The sequence below is a fragment of the Euprymna scolopes genome, chromosome 20, assembly GCF_053919585.1.
Source record: "Euprymna scolopes isolate OS-2025 chromosome 20, ASM5391958v1, whole genome shotgun sequence".
NCBI lineage: Eukaryota > Metazoa > Mollusca > Cephalopoda > Sepiida > Sepiolidae > Euprymna > Euprymna scolopes.
This window is the reverse complement of record NC_136501.1, coordinates 1,026,338-1,048,024: the sequence shown is the minus strand read 5'-3', so window position 1 is coordinate 1,048,024 and position 21,687 is coordinate 1,026,338. Positions and strand designations below refer to the sequence as shown.

General features: G+C 36.4%; 1 protein-coding gene across 5 annotated transcripts in view; it reads left to right on the top strand.

The window, feature by feature from the left end:
• Positions 1–21,687, top strand: part of LOC145241281 (uncharacterized) — a 292,029-nt gene that overhangs the window by 232,401 nt on the left and 37,941 nt on the right. For all 5 annotated transcript variants that reach the window (XM_080104025.1, XM_080104023.1, XM_080104024.1 and 2 more), the window contains 4 exons: positions 2,566–2,667; positions 8,142–8,270; positions 11,611–11,730; positions 17,228–17,338. In XM_080104025.1, coding sequence (XP_079960151.1) covers positions 2,566–2,667; positions 8,142–8,270; positions 11,611–11,730; positions 17,228–17,338 — 462 coding nt within the window. The remainder of the gene's footprint in view (positions 1–2,565; positions 2,668–8,141; positions 8,271–11,610; positions 11,731–17,227; positions 17,339–21,687) is intronic.

Genomic DNA, 21,687 nt, shown 5'->3' with positions numbered 1-21,687 from the left:
ACCATGGCTTAAAGAAGTTCTTTCTCCCTTATTTTTTTTCCTTATTGATCTGATGTGATAACAAAATTATATGTACCCTTTATTCCTTATCTTTTAGTTAATATTATATATATATATATATATATATATATATACATAAGAGCAAACAGTTAATAAAACGTTAAAAACACTTTGAAATGAGTTAAAAACATATTTAATCTGAAAAGTAAACACTAGATAAGTGGATAGTCCTTAATCCGCAGAGTTTCGAAGAAATATTTTCCTTCATATCAGAGGGTAGGAATTAGCAAAATGCGGGATCGGATTTTGCATACAAAAGTATTTGATAAAACAACAAGTCAAAGATCTTACTTGATACCAAAAAGTGAAGCAGAGGGAATATGATGAAGAAAAAAAAAAAAAAAAAATATATATATATATATATATATATATATATATATATATATATATATATATATATATATTAGTGATGGGACGATTCCAATATTTTTCCAGATTCCGATACAATTATCGATTCCATACTTAATTCCTGATTCCAATACAGTTACCGGTTCCGATTCTTTATAAATTTCGAAATATTTAACTATAAAATTACTATTTTTTTCCTAATTACCTTAAAAAACACACACGTTAAATGTGCATATATTTTTTCAAACAGAAAACACACATGTGGGGGGGGCTATAGATTTTAGTTTTACTGGTATTTTAAAATCAATAAATGTTTGTTATTTCATTATTACCAAAAGCAGTGGGAGATTTTATTTTAAACAAAATCAAATTAAAACGATAATTAAAAGAATCGCTTTTGGCATCGGGAAATAGGCACAAATTTGTCTGATTCCGATATCATCAAAAGTCTCAATTTTTCTGATTCCGATTAATCGTCCCAACACACACGCGCATATATATATATATAACTTTGTTCGATTAGCAAAATTTTAGAATAATTATAAAGAAGTGAACCATCGCGTAAATTCAATCAACTAAAAAATGGAAAACGGGGTGAGGAAAAGAAAAAAAAATATAATGGGGCAAGTTATATGTACAATTCAATAAAATAAATAAGTCGATTATAAAACGATCGTTAGTCTGAACGAAAAGCGCTTTGGGTGTATTTTAACGATCGTTTTTTAATCGACTTATTTATTTTATTGAATTGTACATATAACTTGCCCCATTATATTTTTTTTCTTTTCCTCACCCCGTTTTCCATTTTTTAGTTGATTGAATTTACGCGATGGTTCAGTGGTTCACTTCTTTATAAATATATATATATATATATATATATATATATATATATATATATATATATAATTATTTTTTTTACTATAATAATTAAATACCTACAGACACTAGTGTTGTTTCATCCTTTCAGGATTCTTCAGTGCAGGACTGCAGGGTGTCACGATTACTACCAGTCGAACGATTCGAACCCCGCGACATGAGACATCTCTGGCTCGATTAGCGGAGGCCGTATCCATTCGGCTACCATTAACCGTGTGAAATAGCGTTGAATTTTAAACATTTTAATTTAAATGTTCATTACGTCAGACAGACAGTGATCAAATCGTTATACGATGATCTACGCATAAGAGCTAAATTGACCGACTTTTAATTCAACTGAAAGTGCTCAACGATAAGAAACGAATTTCTTAAAGGGGCTGTCATAATTATTTTTTTACTATAATAATTAAATACCTACAGACACTAGTGTTTCATCCTTTCGGATTCTTCAGTGCAGAGTGTCACGATTACTACCAGTCGAACGATTCGAACCCCGCGACACACACGAGACATTCGAAGCTCATTTTTTTATTTACTTAGAAAGTTGCCCTTTTAATTTGTTTGGACGTATATATAACATTTTTATTTATTTATTATTTTTAAAACAGTAATCTACGTACACGCGTGTTTCGAGGTCATTACTTCTCGTCAGCGTAGTTCAACTGTTTCTAGGGATCGAACCTCAGACCATGTTTACCACAGTCCGATGCCTTAACCGTTAGGCCATACACCCTAGATTAATTATACTGTTTATTTTTATCGCTTATAAATTTAGATTTGTTATTGTTGTTTTTTCAAGCGATACATATGGGCGACTTTCTAAGTAAATAAAAAAATGAGCTTCGAGGCGGAGCCAATATTAACCGTATGTATCGCTTGAAAAAACAACAATAACAAATCTTAATTTATAAGCGATAAAAATAAACAGTATAATTAATCTAGGGTGTGTGGCCTAACGGTTAAGGCATCGGACTGTGGTAAACATGGTCTGAGGTTCGATCCCTAGAAACAGTTGAACTATGCTGCCGCGAGGTAACGACCTCGAAACACGCGTATATATATATATATATATATATATATATATATATATATATATATACAGGTAGGTAGAAAGCTTTGAGAAAGAGTTTACTAATCAAGGCAAAAACAAACTACAAAACAAATATAAATATTGCTATTTATATAGTAATCCCAATATCTCTCTCTCTCTCTCTCTCTCTCTCTCTCTCTCTCTCTCTCTATATATATATATATATATATATGTATGTATTTGTTTTCCAGCACACCTGCGATACTGCCCAAGAGTTAGAGTCATTACATGCAGAACTCCATGAAACCAAAGAACAAGTAGATAATTTAAACAAACAAGTCAAACCTCTTCAGGTGAGTCATCCATAACGTATATTTATGATATGTGTTGCACTTTTGCATTTAGCAACCGTCAAACGCTCATTATGCCTTAAAGCAGACAAACTGAATCAGACCAAATCCAAATAATGCCAATGATGTGTTGAAATTAAAGTATTACCAAATACTTTTAAATGTTCGTTTATTAAAAATAAAGTTTTTCTTTAGCTTGCAATGTTCTCAACACATACAAAAAAAAAAAAAAAATGACAATCCTTTTTCTTTCCTTGTTTTGGCGTACGTAGAAAATCCATCTTTCTTTCTTCCCACCGACATGCAAATTAATCATACATTCAAAACGACTCTGAGTTAACAACAAAAGAATGCTCTTGTCAATGAAAGAAATACCAGCTTTTTTTTGCCCAAATTCGACCGTGTCCTAATTTGCATATGCCACCTTGGTTGGGTTTCGAGTTCGAGGGTTGGTGACTTTTAAAATATGCACACGCCACCATTGGATGCTTGTTTCCATGATTGTTGAGACACTCCTCCCTGATCTCATGCTTTCATAGGCTGCATCTCGGTGGTAGTCGTCTTTATTGGGTGCTTCTTCGCAATTGTGTGGCCTTTTCAGAACTGTGGGCTTCATCAGGAGTGTGCGCGTCTTCCACTCCTGCTTCATGACCATCTTCCGAATTTGTTTCATCATTCAAGTATTAGACTTTCTGACCCACTCTCTGAAGATGTTGTGCTCTTGGAATCTTCTGACGAGAGTACACTATATCAGGGGCGCAGGTCCTTCACATGTCGAGGCATCCCATTTACCAAGATGAATTGTGGACTAATTATCTCAGTTATCCAACCCTGGCTAAATCTCATAGTACAACAACTCTTTGATGCCTTCACCCACATATAGACTCCAATTTGGTAGGGTTAGGGTTGGCCTGCTACTGGTGGCATAACATTGACTCCTTTTACCCGGACTTTGTACTGGTATATGGCTTTGGCTGGTTTGGTCAAAAATGACTTTTTGTCTTTTGGAGTCACGTTGTACCAGTGGACAACCTCATATATGGAACAGTGCATTCTAGCCATGATCTGTTTCACAGTGCAATGACATTGCTCTGCTATGCCATTCCTGGCCGAGGCATATGCACAGTGAAATCTAAAGTTCACACCCCATTCATCTGCAAACGCCCTGAATTCTTTGCTGCAGAAGGTTGTGTCATAATCTGTCAGTAGTTCGAGAGGTGGGCTATGTTAAAAAAAAGACAACTTCTAGTTGGCAAATTATAGTTTCCGATATCTGCCGTACTAATTGTCTTAAAACTGAAAATCGCCATAGACCACAATCTGTGATAATTAGGAAATGGTAAGCACCTTGGTGTATCCATTCCCAACCATTGCCAATCACTGCTTACCTCCAGTTTTCGTTTCTTCCAGTGAACTGACTCTGGATCTATAGATTGGCATTCCACGCCAATCTGACTGCTGCTTTTGTCGTCGCAGGGCAAAATCTTCAGGCAATATAAGCAGTGTGTCACACTCCTGGATGTCCACTGTTTCTGTGAATGGCCATAATCTAGGCTGCATTCTTCTTCATGGTATTGAACTCTCGTTGCGGTACACACATCGATTGATCAGCCATGTTGTGAATATTCCTTCACCAATTATTTTAGGGTATTTTGTCGTCTTCTAATGAGTATCTCACTGGCAGTCTTGGTGTGAACTCGCGCTTTCCCGCTAAGAGTATCTGACACCCGGTTGTGTACACACACAGAGTCTCTCTTTATGTGCAACACCTTGGTCTGCCACTGGAGCAACAAGTTAATTCCCCTCAACACGGCATCCATTTCAGCAAGATTAATATGCTGTGCATCATTCTCAGGTTGCAGACAACAAGCATCCTTCACCACAGTTCCACCTCTTTCTAATGTCACTCTGGTTGCTAGCGCACTACTGCCCATACACCAGTCCCCACAAGCTGGATCATTCTGTTTTATAGTGTCCACAGTCTCACACATCATATGCCAGAGTAGGGAGTCTGTCACTTTGTCATTCCAGTCGTTTGTGATTGAACAGGCTCTTCTCTTTATTACTCCGCATACCACATGCAGTCACGCACATACTGGGAGGTTCCCTATGAGCTTTCCACACAAGGAAAATACAGTCCATCATGTTATGACATTGGAAATTTCTGTGATTGCATTCTCTTGTTTTCAGCGCAGGACACTATGCTTTCTTAAGACTGTAAATCCCAGCATGCGTGTGCCGTCCCCAAGCTATTTTGGGCCTTTCTAACCCAAATCGAGCTAAATGTCGTCAACAAAGATATCCTCGATATAAACCGATGTAGTGCTGTCTACAGCTTCCTCCAGTGATAGCACCCTGCTAACGATAATCTTCATAATGAGGATAGCCACCTGCAAGCCAAACCCCAAATGTGTCAGACAGTACTTATTTCCATTGACCTCTACCATCTGGTATGCGGTTTACTGATAGAGATAGCCACACACATTGAGACTTTCCTGACACCAACCCGGACTGCACCCATAGGCCCAACAGTGATGCCTCCAAATGCTTTTATCACGTCGACTCCTAACAACAGATTAAATCCCATGCACCACTAGAGCATCGATCCTAACATAGTTTATTTGTTGAAATAATGACTTCTCCTCTACCGCAGCATATGCAAGACGAGCCTCCAATAGTCAGGCCATCCACTTTTGCTGTCTTCCAGGATCGACATCGATTTGGATCTATTATTATAGGTAAGCATCTTGTGTTAATTAATGCAGAACACTGCATTCCATCAATCTATATGACAATCTCTGGGAGCACTGCATTTACATCTTGGTGGGGAAGTAGGCTGGCGCTGATGTCTCCCTTATTCATTTCTCGAACTGTCCTGGGTCCAGTGCTCAGCCTTGCCACATCAGTAGCAATGAGTTCCATATCTTTGTTTGTGGCTGTATTTGTAACAGGTTACTCTTATACCAGGGTCATTTCCGATAGGAACAGCAGATTTACGATTGGATAGACTCACGACTGCAACCACATAATGGCTTTGGTTTCTGATTGACGTCAGCACCCTTGCTCTTGTGGAAAGAGTTTACCCAGAGGCACAGTGTAGCTTTAGAGTAGAAAGGTCAACTGTCAACCTGGCATTTTCCTTACAACAACTACAGAAGAAACGCCGAGAGCAAAGGAAACCATTGTACCTCACTTTCATTGATTTTACAAAGGCATTTGACCAAGGTAGCAAGAGCGGCCTCTTCGCACGAGTACAAAAAATAGGATGTTCCCCCAAGCTCCTGAGGATGATAACCTTCTTCCATGAAGACATTAAGGGCTCCATGAAGTTCAATGGATAACTTTCACAACCTTTCCCCATCCTCAGTGGTGTGAAATAGGGCTGTGTTCTTGCCCCAACACTTTTTGGCATATTTTTCTCACTTCTGCTACTATAGGCTTTTAATGAAACTGAAGTTGGCATCTATATTCACACAAAAGGAGATGGAAGCCCACTTTTCAACTTGGCCTATCTACGTGCCTAAACTAAAGTCCGCATGATATCAATTATCAGGAAAATGCTGTTTACGGATGATGCAGCATTAGCTGCCCATTCTGAGGAAGCCCTCAACTCATTGATTCCCTCACCCATGCCTGTAGCAAGTTTGGTCTGACAATAAGCCTCAAGAAAACAAAATATTTGCATCTATAATTAATCAAGCTCTAGTCCACCACCTTACAGTTGCAAAACTTCTGTCCGACCATCAACATAGATTTAGGTAAGCCCATTTTACTGCAGATATCCTAACTGTAATCTCTGAACATATATACCATGCATTGGATAAGGCGGGGGAGGGGAGGGAAGTAGCCCTAGATATATTTAAGGCTTTTGACGGGGTATGGCATGATGGGCTTTTCATGAAAATCAGATCCTAGGGTATTACTGGACAACATAATTAAGTCCTTCTTAAATAAGAGAAGAATCCAGGTTGTCCTCAATGGTTGTACATCAAATCAATATGATATAAATGCGGGTGTACCTCAGGAGTCAATCCTTGGACCTTTATTATTCCTGGTATTCATAAATGACCTCCCCGATAAAATTGTCTCTGAGATGGGCATATTTGCCGATAACACCACGTTCTATAACAGGCACGAGGGGAAAACAAATGAACACGTATCCAAGACAATAGTGGAAAGCCTAGAGGAAGACCTCCAGTTTGTTGTGGAATGAGGACAAAAATGGATGGTAACATTCAATGCTGCTAAGACTAAGCTTCTTTCCTTTAATAATTACAAGAAACTTTCTTAACCACTAATAGCTATGACTAATGATACATTACCTGAAAGTACTTTGTTCAAACTCCTCGGCTTAACGTTCACAGGGAACATGGGTTAGAACAGATATATTGAGTGACCTTGGGTTTAGCCTCTCTGTAAACATCAGAAAGGGCGTCAAGCAAGGAAATATACTTTCAGCAATCCTGTTCTGTTACGTTTAAGACAGAAAAAACTTGCCAAAGCGATTTTTGTATAGGTCGACAAATCCTCTTCAACCTCTCCTACTTTGATGAGATCGCTCTTGTTAATGAATGCACACATAAACTTCAAGTTTTTGTCAATGTATTAGTAAAGAATGCAAAGGAGATAGGATTAGAAATAAACCAAGAGAAAACAGAATGTATGTCTACAGCTAAATCACAGTTTAAATCTAAACAAGACTATTCACAGTAAACCCATCAAACATGTCACCCAATTGATGTATTTAGGTCATAAACTGACTTTCTCCAGTGATCACGAGATGACATTGAAACACAGAATCAGGCTGGGTTGGGCGGCTTTCAAAAATCACAGCATAATTCTAAAATAAAAAAAGTGCTGATAACTGTTAAAGTAAAAGTTTATTTAATTTATATCCTCCCAGTAATTTTATATGGCCTCGATTGTATCACATGGACTAAACAATTAGCCAATTACATTGAGGTGTTTCAAAATCACATAATGCGTTTCATTACAGGACATCGCCTGATTGAAAAAAAAAAAAAAACAACAAAATATCCACCCTCTGTCAAACTACTTCCCGACCCCTTCTATTTGATAAAATCAAAAGTAAAACTCTGAAACTTTTGGGGCATGTCAAACGATTAACCACTGGCCTGTCAAAGTTATGCTTTGAGGGTATGTTAGAAGACAAAAGAGGGAGAGGAAAGCCAAGGAGAAGGTGGAGAGAAAATGTTTTTGATTGGATATTTCTCAACAGTTAAGCGTCCATCAACCAACTTGCCCTGGATCGGAAGTAATGACGAAAAATAAGTCACGTGAGTTCGCAATCCACATCAAGCAGAAGATACGATTCATGAATTGACATTGAGTGGCTTTATTTGAAGATTATCTGTTTTTGTTATTTTTTAAACATTTCTTTGGAAGAAAATGTGGCTTTAATATTTCTTTCAATTGTTTCTCGAAGTATTTTTTTTTTGTTTTTTTTTTTTCTCTAGAATTCCCATTTGGAACTCCAGGAAATTCAAAATGAAAAAAAAGAGACTGAAGTTGAATTGAAATTACTCAGAGAACAAAAATCTTCTATGGAAGCACATTTGGAACAACTGAAGAAAAATATCGCTGAGGTTGGAATATTTTATGCCTTTTATTTGTTACGAAAAACATTAAAATGACCATGCAATCCCTCTATTTGTATGAGTACCATTCTAACTGGAATGTGAGAGTTGGCAATGGTGAATTGTGCACCGGTGTGGATTTTTGCAAGTCCCCTCTTTAGGGGTTCCAATTTAGGGGTAGTGTTTTTGGAGAGAGCCGATTTTAAAGAGACACTTCTAGTGAAAACTGTTTTTAAGTTTAATACTTAAATGTGTGAAAGCGAGAGAAACGCAAGCAAAATAATGAATTTAAAAGCATAAACTCACAAAAGCGATCTTTTAATATATAAAAGGAAACACTCGATAATAATTTAAGGTTTAATGGTTAGAAAGACCAGACGGCTTGGAAATTATTTTTAATTAATATTGCTACTTCTTTCAAACTCCTCGGCTTAACGTTCACATGGAACATTAGTTGGAATCGATACATTGAGAGTATTGCCAAGGCTGTTGTGAGGAAGGTGGGCTCTCTCTGCCGTACTAGAAAGTTACTTACACAAGAGTATCCTGTACCTCTACAAGGCCACCATTCGCCCATGTATGGAGTATTATTGTCACATTTGGGCTGGTGCATCTGCTACTAATCTCTCGCTCCTGGACAGGGTTCAAAAGAAAGATGCCAACCTGATAGGTCCTGAACTGGCATCTAAACTTCAACCTCTGTCTCATCGATGAAATGTTGCATCCCTCTGCCTGTTTTACAAGTATTTTAACGTTGGATGCTTTGACGAACTACAAAACCTTGTACTCCTTCGACATAAATATCCCTGACAAACTCGACAAGCAGCAAAGTCCCACCCCTACACAGAAGAGATCTCTAGATGTAAAAAGGCTTTCTACTCTAATAGTTTTTTTCCCAAGAACTACTAGACTCTGGAACTCCCTTCCGGGTTCATGTTTTCCCAACTGTACTGACATGCAGAAGTTCAAGTGTAATGTGAATAGACATCTTGCTGCTCGACTCCCTACATAGTATCCTTGCAACTACTGTCCCAACATCAAAGTGGCACTGTGCCTTAGTTGGGGGGAAAATGGAATAAAATAAATGGAATAAAAAATAAAATTGATTTTTTTTATTTTTAATTTTCAAATATTAAAATATTTATCTTCAAGAAATTGGACAGTTGTTCTTTTCCTTCTTCTTATATGCTATGATGGTGATTCAAAAATTTGAAGAAAAAAATTCAATTTTATTTTTAATAAATAGCAATATTTATTCAAAACAATTTAACACTCGTCTGGCATTTCTCGCCGTTAAATCTTAAATTATTATCAAGTGTTTTAAACAGTGAATTTACACATGCGTTTGAGAGGCGCCAAAAACTGTAATCGGACATATAAACATCATTTTGACTTAATTCCAAGCACCTCAAATCATGCCAGGACTTATCACCACCATGACATATAAGAGGAATAAAAAGAAAACAAAACAACAAAAAAAAAAAAACAAACAACTGTCCAATTTCCTAAAGATGAATATTTTATTATATTTGAAAATTTGAAAAAAAAATTCAATTTTTTTTTAATAAATAGCAATTTATTAAAAAAAAAATTTCACACTCGTTTAACCGTTAAATCGTATTTTAATATATATTTAAATTGGAAGTTTACATCAATAGGAAAACAAAATGTTTGTTAATATTTTTAAAGTGTTAGTAAAACAAAGAAGATTCTTTAGCTGAGATACCGAAGAAGTTAAAGTCGATAAATAAAGTGTCGTGAATTATTATCCATTAAATTATTATCCATTAAATTATTATCCATTAATCTGAAAATCGTAATTAAATCAATTATACAAATTATATTTGATTAAAAGTGATTAATAAGAATCATTGTTCATTTGTTTTCATAGTAGAAAGAAAGTTCAACGAGAAAAGTTAATATTTAAATGAATTAATTTATACATTCGTTTTTGATAAGCAGACGATAATGAGGAAGAATTAATGAGTTGTGTATCTCTGTATTCATTAATGTCTGTGCGTGTATGCTTACGATTTTGTATGCGTGGGTTGAGATAGCGCCACAGTCTGCCAGAGGGGCGATAGAGGGAGTTGAGACAATGTCAACCTCCAGAAGAATATAACTTGCGATTGAACTTTACCAAGTACTTTATCCACTACGCCACAAGTCTTTGAGAATCAAGCTTATTAAAATATTGCCACTTGCTGATTTCATAAGAAATGTAACATTATTCCATGCATGCTGTCCATTTCGAACCACACTAATTATGTTATATACCATTTTTTTATGTGTGTGCTATTTTATAAATAGGCTTGTTGTATTTTGTGCCATTTCTAGCTATATTCCTTATATATATTTGTGCTATATTTTTTATCAAAATGTAGTACTATTATATGTGTGCCTTTTTAATGAAACAAATTGTACTATATGACATATTTAATAACAAGCAATACCTTTTTACAGTTCTACGATTCTCTAATCAAAATCAGCACTATTACACACGAACCATTTCTGATGAATCGATACGGAATTGTCGGACATCTTTAATTAAACATGACTGCCATTCTTTAAATATAGCATTGTTGGCGCCAACGTTTTGTATATTAGTTGTGACTCTAAATTGATCTTTTGTTATAAGTTTAATTATTTCTTGATTTTTTTTTTTGCTTAGATGTAAACGTGATCAAGAGATAATGAAATACGTTATTGATCTAATAATTCGTATCAGATTGATTATATTTCTTTTTATCTTAAAATCAAAATATAACGTATGTTAATTATAGAAATGTTACCTACATTAGAAGCGTTACATATATTTTGAAATTAAGAATTACGTATATAAAATACGTTAGAAGGCTAGAAAACGACGCATTTTTTTTTTTATAAACAAATTAATTTGTTTAGTCAGATATTTCGATGATAAACATTCTTGTCAATAAAAGTCTATTATTTTTTTCTCTTTTTTCTTGTCCGCTTAGTGGAATCCGCGTGTAAGAGTGTTAGTCGGCTGCTCTTATAACGGTATGATTTTCAAAAACAGTCATCAACAAGGTGTCGGGTTAGCCGCGCACAGTGAATTATAGAAATGTTACCTGCATTAGAAGCGTTGCTTATATTTTGAAATGCGTTGTTTTCTAGCCTTCCAAACGTATTTTATATACATAATTCTTAGGGTGAACCTCCTAGAACTGCACAGAACTAAACTCCCACCACAAAATCGACAGAGACTGGATCATTACAGGGATAGTTTAATCTGTTGATTCTGGTGGCCCCTGATAAAATTCCTTGTGGATGAGTCTTGCGAGATCGAACTGATATTTTTCATGCAAAAACATTTTTTTGATTGCAGTTGTACGAAGAACCTTTGCGCGACAAAGAAAAATTGCTTAACTTCATTTTGAACAACAAACAAGAATGGCGCAAAGAAGCTTTGAAAGAGAAATTTCTCGAAGAACAAGATCATTTACGGGTAAGAATATTGTTTTTCTTATAATTATAACAGACTAGCAGGGTGACCCGACATTGCCTGGAATTGAATCAGGATCAACGAATGTTCCCCACTTCCAATATGTTTATTGTTATCGAATCAGTGAAATCGCCGATTTTTCAATCAAATTAAATGATTGCCTGTTCTAACCCACCAGGTTGCGTTAGAAGGAAGCTCACATGCCTCCCAGCAGTAACTCACAATATATTGTAGTCTACATTGCACTGTAGAGAACCTACTATAGGTTTTATAAAATTATTTTTATATAGTGACTTGAATTAAAGTTTAAAAAGCAAAAGTCAAGTATCATGATTCCATTGTGCTCTAAACAGAAACATTCATTTTGAACGTGCTCCCATCTTATCAAAGAAGCTGCTGGTGATTTAATACACTGGGCCCTTCTGCTCGTGTGGTGATAAAACTTCTAAAATGCACTTGATGTTAGGTTGTATAAAAATGTTAACTTTGGTCACCAACGGACTGTTCCTGCTTTAATTGAATTTTTTCAATTATCGATTTTTGATACTTATCGTATCTATTTTGATACAAACCCTATTTAAGAACACTCCCAGACACATGATGTACATTTGTGTGAAATTTCATAAAAATTGGCCCAGCCGTTTTGGAGTCCATAAGGAACTTACACGCACACACACACACACACACACACACACACACACACACACACACACACACACATACTTTGAAAGCTAAGAAACAGAATTTCTCGTTTACGGGTAAGACTATTGTTTTTTTTTTAATATAGGGAACACACTCTCTCTCTCCCTCTCTCTCTCTCACACACACACACACACACACACGCACGCACACACTGACACACACACACACACACACACACACACAAAGTACCTTTTATATATAATAGATACGCCATCATCATTATAATGTTACAAACGATTCTGAGAAACTTTTTCCAAAATGGAGTTGGCATGAAATAACTTCAAAACAAAGATTGATAAAACAGAAGAGTGATGACGACCAGAGAAAAAGATTTTCTTTGGATGATCTACAAAGTTCAGGATGCATCAGTAATTGCTTTTTTTTATGGAAATCACTCCAGACAAGGCATGAAGCCACTTGATGTAAGGAGCTAAAAGAAATACTACTTCAAGGTTAAAAAACAGTCCATGATAGGTGTGATGTGGATAGATTTCAACCCAGAAAACAGCAATTCTTCTCCCTATGTCAGAAGTATGGCTCATGAAATGTGAGGTCTAAAAAACGAAATAAGGGAAGCAAGAGTTACGAAGCTGCAGAAAATAAACCTATGGTTCACTTTTGTGATTTGAAATAATGAATAGAATGCTTGTCCAGTGTTGTCATTACGGAAACTGAATGAATGAAGAGAGAGAAATTTAGGGGCAAGGAGAAGAAAAGTCAGTAGAAAAAAATGTTTATGTATTGGATAAAGGAACTTGAAGATTGTGCACACACACACACACAAATTCCAGGTTAGCAGAGAACAAAGAAAATGCCATCTCGGACTTTGATGCACATATTGACCTCTGATGGAACAAGAAAGAATTTGTCAATAAAAGCAAAAGATTCGACAAACAAAAAACACAGAGCGTGAGAGACGGAGATAGAAAAGCACGATCGTTACGTCATTAGCACGTCAACCCCACCCTCACCTTTCACTTTTGTTTGATACGTCCGACAACCACTGCAAGCAAAATAATAATTGAATAAAAAACAGTTTTGTTATAAAAATGTGTGTTTGATTGTCAAACGGCTGGAACAAGCCAGAGTTTATATATTTGTAGAAATGCAACAAACATGATTGCACATACGTGAGCGATAAACAGATAAATCGTTACAGAGAGAACAGACTATACAACATATGAAGGTGTTAGATTACCCCTTTTTTTTTTTTTTTTTAAATTACATTTTCACCCCAAACAAGACACATTGCCACTTTGGTGTAGGGGGCTACTATCAGGGGCAGCAACTACTGGGGCACTATGTTGGGATTTGGGCAGCAAGATGTCGGTTCACGTTACACTTGAACTTCTGCATGTCAGTACAGTTAGGGAAGCAGGGACCTGGAATGGAATTCCAGAGTCTAGTGGTTCTGGGGAAGAAACTACTGGAGTATGATATATTGGAACCCCACTCCAGTAAGTAGAGATTATGTTAACTAGTATGAATTTTGACGTGTGTTACAGAGTACATGTTAAGATAACCTGGTGGAAAACGAAAATAGACCACCTGCAGCTGGCATGATTGAAGCGAGGACTTGTTACCTTCTTAGAAAAAACATGCTAGAAATGCCGATGTCGAATTATTAGATAGAAATTACGTCACGCACAATTCCAATGCACAAAACAGAGTTTCTAGTCAGTTTGAGCTGGGGAAGTGGAGAGACAAGACGTCTGAAAATGTAGAAATTGGAGTGAATATTTTCATGAAACTGTCTGTTCGTCGATCATTTTTAAGACTAAGTAATAAAATTAAAGAAAAAGTAATTTACATGGTCTCATCCCCAAAGAGAAATAAAACCTTTAAAACCACAACAAGTTTAAATTGTGTCCCATGGAAATGGCACTAATCCTATACGGGTTTAACCGGCTTCCTCCAAAGGAGGAAGTTCCATAGGAGTATGAAATTCATAAGTGGTCCCCAGCCACATGTAAATCCCTGATTAGGGGAGATGACGACGTTAGGTTTTTGCAACTCTTGCAGGAAGGTGTCAACATACCCCTACATACAACGCCTGGTATTCCCAAATTGGTCACCCATCTGGTACTGACCAGGCTCAACGTTGCTTAACTTTAGTAATCTAAGGAAAACGTATGAGTTTTAGTCTTCTTGAGTTAATAGATCACAACGATTAACAGATCAACGGGCCACACATGTAAAAATGACAATAAAAAGAACGAAAGACCAGCGATTGTGCACGTTTTTAAAAACAGAACTTTTATTATTTAATTTGTTTCGTGATCGCTCACTTGCACAATATTTATGCAAATGTTTGTTCAAGCTTGTTTAACTTTTGTTTATGAAAATGTTACATTAATTAATTAATGTTACATTAATTAATTAATGTTACATTAATTTTTTTTATTCTCATGTTATCGCTGTCATCGTTGCGAACCCAGGTAGTTTTTTCGTCTGTTGAAAAAACTTATTTAAACATTGGTGGTTTAGCTTATGACAATTTTATTCAAAAGGATAAAAATATTTAAAAAATGAAGAAAAAAAAATTCCATCTCTTGAATGGAAGTAAACAAAAATGAAAAAAAACAGGAGCAACAATCAGGAGTAAATAAAAATTAGGCTCGGAAAGTAAATCATATTATAGGCATAAAATGGCCGTTGCTTTTGTTTCCCAAAGAAAGGTTAACATTGTTATCATAGATAACAATTACAAAAGGAGAATACAAAAACATACATAAAAAGAGGGGTTTCTAATTAAGACACAATTCTAGAATTAGTTGTTCCCTATTTGGCGTGACAGAGAGGGGTGATTTAGCTTATGACAATGAAGAAAAACAATGACAAAATAAAAAAAAAATATCTGCTTACTTGAATAAGATGGAAAAGAAAATCATACAATAAAATTTTAATATGAAAAATCTTTTTTAAATGCTTTTTTAAAGTCTTTCCTTTTACTCATTTTTTTCCTTTCAAGTCTTTTTTAGACTAACTTCTCTTCCAGGTTGAACGCTATATTTTCTTCTAGATGTTTTAGTTCTTGTCAATAAAACTTATTGATTCAAAGAGGGAATTTCTTTTCTTTCAGTTCTCTTCTTAAGAAAAGATTTTTCTTTCCAAATGAATCATTCGACAGGGTTCAAATATCTGGCACAGATAATTTCTCCTTTTATTAGGGCATTTTTTGCTCTTTAAGGGGATGAAATAAAAATATGTTGAATTTGAATAGGGCACCAAAAGATTTGCCCTGTCTCTTAAGAAAATCTTGCAGTGCTTTTAACATCTGTAATTCTTTTCAGACAAAGACCTAAAAACCTAAAGACTAAAGACCTAAAAAAAAAAACGGAACCGTTTTTTTTTTTCGTGGTAATTCTGAATCCAGTTAAAAAGGGCACCACGAGAGGGCAGAGAGGAAATGACCTCCCAAAACACCCTCTCTCCCTATCTTTCACACTTGGCTGACTACTAGACACTCTGCCATGCCAAATAGGAGACAAGAGGGATAAGTTATAGAGGCTGACTAGTCACACAGGCAAAAAGGTCATCACCCAAACGCCTCAGCACTGCTTAATGGTAGAAGGGTTAAAAAAGCAAGCACATGTGTATGAGCTGCCTCCAAAACGTTTCTAGACTTTTTTGTAAGGGCACATTAATGGATAGTATACACATGAAACTCTAGTCCCCTTTGAAGTAATCTCCTCCTGCTGCAATGCACTTGTTGCCTCGTTCCAACAACTTCTATATGGTCTCACAAAAGTCCTCTTTCATCTCCTCAATTGTGTCCTAACGACAACCTATAAGGTTTTCCTTGAGTTCAGTGAATAACCAAAAGTCGTAGGGAGCAAAGGCTGGACTATAAAGAAAGTAAGGAACTGTCTTGATGCCCATCTTGATCAAATAGTCGGTGACAAGGATGAAATTGTGGACTGGTGCACTGACCCAATTTGAAGAGTGCTGACCTTTTCTGACGGAATCTCTTCCTGAATTCCCTAATAATTGTGTACAGTTCCCACACTGACATCAAACTGTACACTTATTGTCTCTATAGACACACGACTGCCTTTATCCATAAAATTCTTTATTTGGCCAATCATCTCTTGGAGTCTGACTTCCTTACTCCTACCACACCTCTCATTATCTCTCATTATCTCTCATAGACTCCCTGCCTTCCTTGAATCTCTTATACCACTCAAAATCTAATGCTTAATTCATGTAAGGTAGTCCAAAAGCAGTATAGAGCATTCCATACGTTTCTGTGGCATTTTTTTCAAAGTTTAAAACAGAATTTTATTGCATATCGTTTTTCTAAAGTGTCCTCACGTTCAGATTGCATTTTGGAAGTTCACCATCTGCGACAATCGAGCTTTAGTAGGGTGTATTCCAATTCCTGGTGTAGCTGTTTATTTGAACCTGGAATCATAAAAATTGGTCTGTCATCTCATAAGATGTATTGTAATAAAATACTGAATTTTCAAAAGCCTACAACAATTTTAAATTCCTGTACAAAAAAGTCTAAAAACTTAATTAAAGCACCTTGTATATAGGCGTGTGAGAAAGATAGCGATAGATCACTACATTCGGCCACCCTTAGCTCTTTCTTCTTTGAAATCTCACCAGCTAAAAGAAAAAAAGAAGCATCCGCCTTCCTGGAATCTATGTGATTTATATAAATTCTGCCAGTGTCTGATCTTCAAACTTTTCCCCTCAAAACATAACTTTCACTACTTAACAAAAGAAGGAGATTCAGTCATGTTTGTGTTTTTGTCTCTGCAAATTATTTCGAATATATTTTTTGTGTTTTCAGTTTAAACTTCAACAGCAAATGTATCATCATGTCGATGTAATCGAAGCAACTCGACAACAATCTGAAGGCTTTTTGCATAATTTACGACATAAACTTAACATTTTACAAGATGTAAGTAATTAAATAACCATTTTTCGCATGCATTTTTTAAATGTTTTGTTTTAAACGCTATCATCGTTCAAGTTGTATTTAATTAGATGAGAATAAAGAACAATGTTGTAATGGTTTGATTTGATAAAGATTGACACTTTTTTAAGGTTTCTAAAAAGATAAAGCATAGAAATTGAGAGAGAGACACACACAAACATTATAATGTAGCGTAACAATAATAATAAGGAAACTAAGGAGAGAGAACACTAACCAGACCTCCACTGGAGAATGCACTGGGACCTTCAAGAAGTGTTTTGCCATCCAAATCCCAGAGAAGACCAATGATCGTTGCAAGTGACGAATCAATGGTAAGCTGTTGCGATCATGCAAAGCCATTTGTAATGGTTATAAAAAAGAGTGGAGGGTATTGGAAATCTGAGTTGCGGTTTTGTCACTTAGATTTCTGGGAAAACCACCAGTTATTATCTGTGACTAATCGCTGATGATGACCTATGTGAGAACTTGTGAATAATAATAAAAAAAAAAAGAAAAGGAAAATGGAGATAAAAAATTGTGGAATTTGAATAAGTTATATCAATTAATAGGAGTAATAGGAGTCCTGGGAAGTGTGACAAAAGGATTTGACAAATGGATTGAGAAAATTGAGATCCATTGCAATGTTGGAGTACTTCAAAAGAATGCCTTGTTAGGAATTGTTAGAATCTTACGGAATTTGCTGAAAGACTGAGAAAAGATGTTGATAGATGATGTTCATTTGTTATGATCCGCCTATCAGTATAAAATCGGCAACACCAACAGCCAGATACAATATGTGAATAATAATAATAATAATAATAATAATAATAATAATAATAATAATAATAATAATCTATACATACTCCTATAAATTCGTTTTTCTCTTGTGTGTATTGATATTCATATTAAAACCCCATTTTCTATTAGTATTTATTTGCTTTCCCACCAAAGCAAAATGTGACACAAGGTCGTTTTGAAAGTGCTCCCCGAAAAAAAGGAAAAAAGTTGGTTGGATCCAAAAATAGCAATTGTCCCAATATAGAGGGTTTCCCCACCATTGACTAGGAAAAATTACCTTAAGTGCAGCATCTGCAGAAAAGATACTACACTTTAATCCCGGCCCGAAGGCCAAGAACAACAGAAAAAAGGCAAGGTATTTATTTGCTCCCCCACCAAGCAAATTAGGCACAAGGCCGATTTTTAATGTGAGGAGTAAAGGGGAAATGGGGACCAACTCCACGGGGAGTGGGGGAGCTGGATAGTGACAATTGGTATGAAGGGTTGCCCCTACATTGACCAAGGTCTTATATATGTGGTTGGTATTTATTTGCTTCCCCACTGAGCAAATTAGGAACAAGGCCGTTTTTTAATGTGGAGAGAGAGGAAGGGGTAGGGAGAAGGGGACCAGCTCCCGATGGGTGGGAAATGGGAGCTGGATAGTGACAATTGGTATGAAGGGTTGCCCCTACATTGACCAAGGTCTTATATGTGGGGTTGCCACCACATATGGTCTTTGCTTGCAGTATCTGCTGGAACAGATGGTATTTATTTGCTCCCCCACCGAGCAAATTAGGCACAAGGCCAATTTTTAATGTGAGGAGTGAAGGGAAGGGGAAGGGAAAAAGGGGACCAGCTCCCGAGAGGTGGGAAATGGGAGCTGGTTAATGGTCAGGCATGTGGGGTTGCCCCCACATCTGGTCTTTGCTAGTCATAGCTTGCAGTATCTGCTGGAACAGATACTACACGTTGATCCCAGCCCGAAGGCCAAGACCAACAGAAAAAAGGCAAGCCTCTTTTCTAATTATTAAAAAAGAAAATACAGTTTTCTTATATATGGGTTGTAAAATTGTATTCACTAGCAAAAGATCTAGCTAATTTGCATATTCTTTTAAACATTCATTTTAATTAATTCCCTATTAGTTGCTTCGGTTTTCTAATGGGTTAATCAGCTTTAGTTAACTATTACGTGTAATTATATTCATGCAAATATTCTACATGATTTATACTTTCATAATATTTGCGTAAAAAGTTTATAGTAAACACAAAATTGTTTTCATATATATTTATGTATATGTATATATTTTTGTTTGACAAATTTTGCCTACCAAATTCCTCCTAGAGTTTTTAGTCTACAGACATGAAACTTCATATATAAGGTATTTGAATCCATGCAAAACTTTATATTTGGATTTTAGCCCGGAAAAATCGGTGCAAAAGTGTGAAAATTAAAAAAAAAATGAAATATGCCAGGTGAAGGTCGAACGCCAGCATTAGGAATGCATAACGTAGTAGCTATTGGTTCATATTTTAATTTTTAGCCTTGCAGTAAACATGTGTTCATAGCCCAGTCATTGACGGCAGAGGCAAAATAAATCGTTAGCTGAACGTTTTGGTTTTGATTCTCGGTGGTGGCGCATGAGTCTTGATAAGGATAAGGGTTATTGTGTGTACAGTAATCAATGGGATAGTATCGTATTAATCGTTAGTATTGGAGATTTGATAAAGTGTCTAACTTAAGGGGGTGGTTCATCAGGAATTTGTTTGTGTTGGACTTGAAGACATCTAGGTTGAAGTCGGGGGGTGGGACAGACAAGCGGCAGAGAGTTTCACATGTGCGCAGTTCTAAGAAAGAAGCTCTGCTCATGGAATCCACGTTTTGATTTAGTGGGGAAAAGTCGGGTGTTTTTCGTGAAAGATTGGTGAAGGGGGAACAGAGAATGGGGCTCAGATGAGCACTTGCCATGGAAATAACGATAAAACAGAGACAGGCTCGCAACATCTCTTCTGTGGGAGAGGGGTTGCAGGGAAGAGAAAAGGATATCCCCCACCAAGCCACGAAGTCTATTTTGTACTCTGTCAAGGCAGGATAGGCTGTTTTTAGTAGCTCCTGCCCAGATGTGGCAGCAGTACTCCATCCTTGGATGTACTTGGCTTTTATATAGATAGAGAATTGCATCAGTAGTGAGATATCATCTGGAGCGGTAGAAGGATCCCACCATCTTTCCAGCGACCTTGGCCACCGACTTGATGTATGTGTTCCATTTCAGATCAGGAGTAAAGATCAAACCCAGAAGCTTATCAAAACATGAGGCCTCCTCTAGACGAGAGCCATTCATTTCAATCGATGCCAGATGGGGATCAGAGCGTTTATGATGTAATGATAGGAGCTTGGTCTTAGATGCATTAAAGGTAACAAGCCACATCTTCCCCCACTGTACCATGCACTCAAGATTTGAGGAGAGAGAATCAGAGAGAACATTGTCACTTACGGTCTTTGATGTGTTGCCATAGATAGTCGTGTTATCAGCATAGATGTCAACGATCGATTTTAGTATGTGTTTTGGGAGGTCATTGATGTAGATCAAGAAGAGAGTTGGGCCCAGGATGGACCCTTGAGGGACTCCAGCATTAATACTGTGGGCCTCTGATTTCTGCCCATCAACCACTACTCTTATGAGCCTATCAGAGAGAAATGATTTAAGGATTGAGAAAACATTTCCAGTTATACCGTAGCTGGAAATCTTGTGAAGTAGGCCTTTATGTCATACCTTATCAAAGGCCTTTGATATGTCGAGCAATTGCCCTAGAAAGGAAGCCTTTGTCGAGAGATTCGCTAATCCTATGAGATATAACCATTAGCACATCTGCGGTAGATCTTGCAGAATGGAAACCATATTGCGTATCACTAAGAAGGTTATTTCTGCTGAGGTGGTTGACTACTTCTCAATTTAATATGGATTCCAGCAACTGACACACAGGAGACTTATTGGTCTGTATTGAAAGGGAGATGACATATCACCTGAATTCTTAAATACAGGGTATACTGATGAGGTTTTCCAGGTAGTTGGAAAGCACTTAAGGCAACGTTTAAACAGTTTTGTAAGTATAGGAGCAAGTTCTGGTTGGAGCTTTTTCAGCACTATAACTGGAATGCCATCAGGGCCAGTTGCTTTACTGGAATCAAGGTTCTTGATTAGCTTGGCGACCTCACGCACAGATATTTGAATGTTATCTAGCATGTTGTGTATTGTAGGAGGAAATACGGGGAGTTGATGACCTTCGTCGCATAGGTAGAATTTGCTGCAAAGTTCTTGGCAAATAGTTTGGCCTTGTTGGATGCTGATGAGATGACCTCTGGTCCATTGATACTTTTTAAATCATTACTATATAATGCATCCAATCTCTCATCTCTCTCTCTCTCTCTCTCTCTGTATATATATATATATATATATATATATATATATATACTCCTATAAATCCATTTTTCTTTTGTGTGTATTGATATTCATATTAAAAACCCTCTTTTCTATTTATTTAAAAAGAAAATACAATTT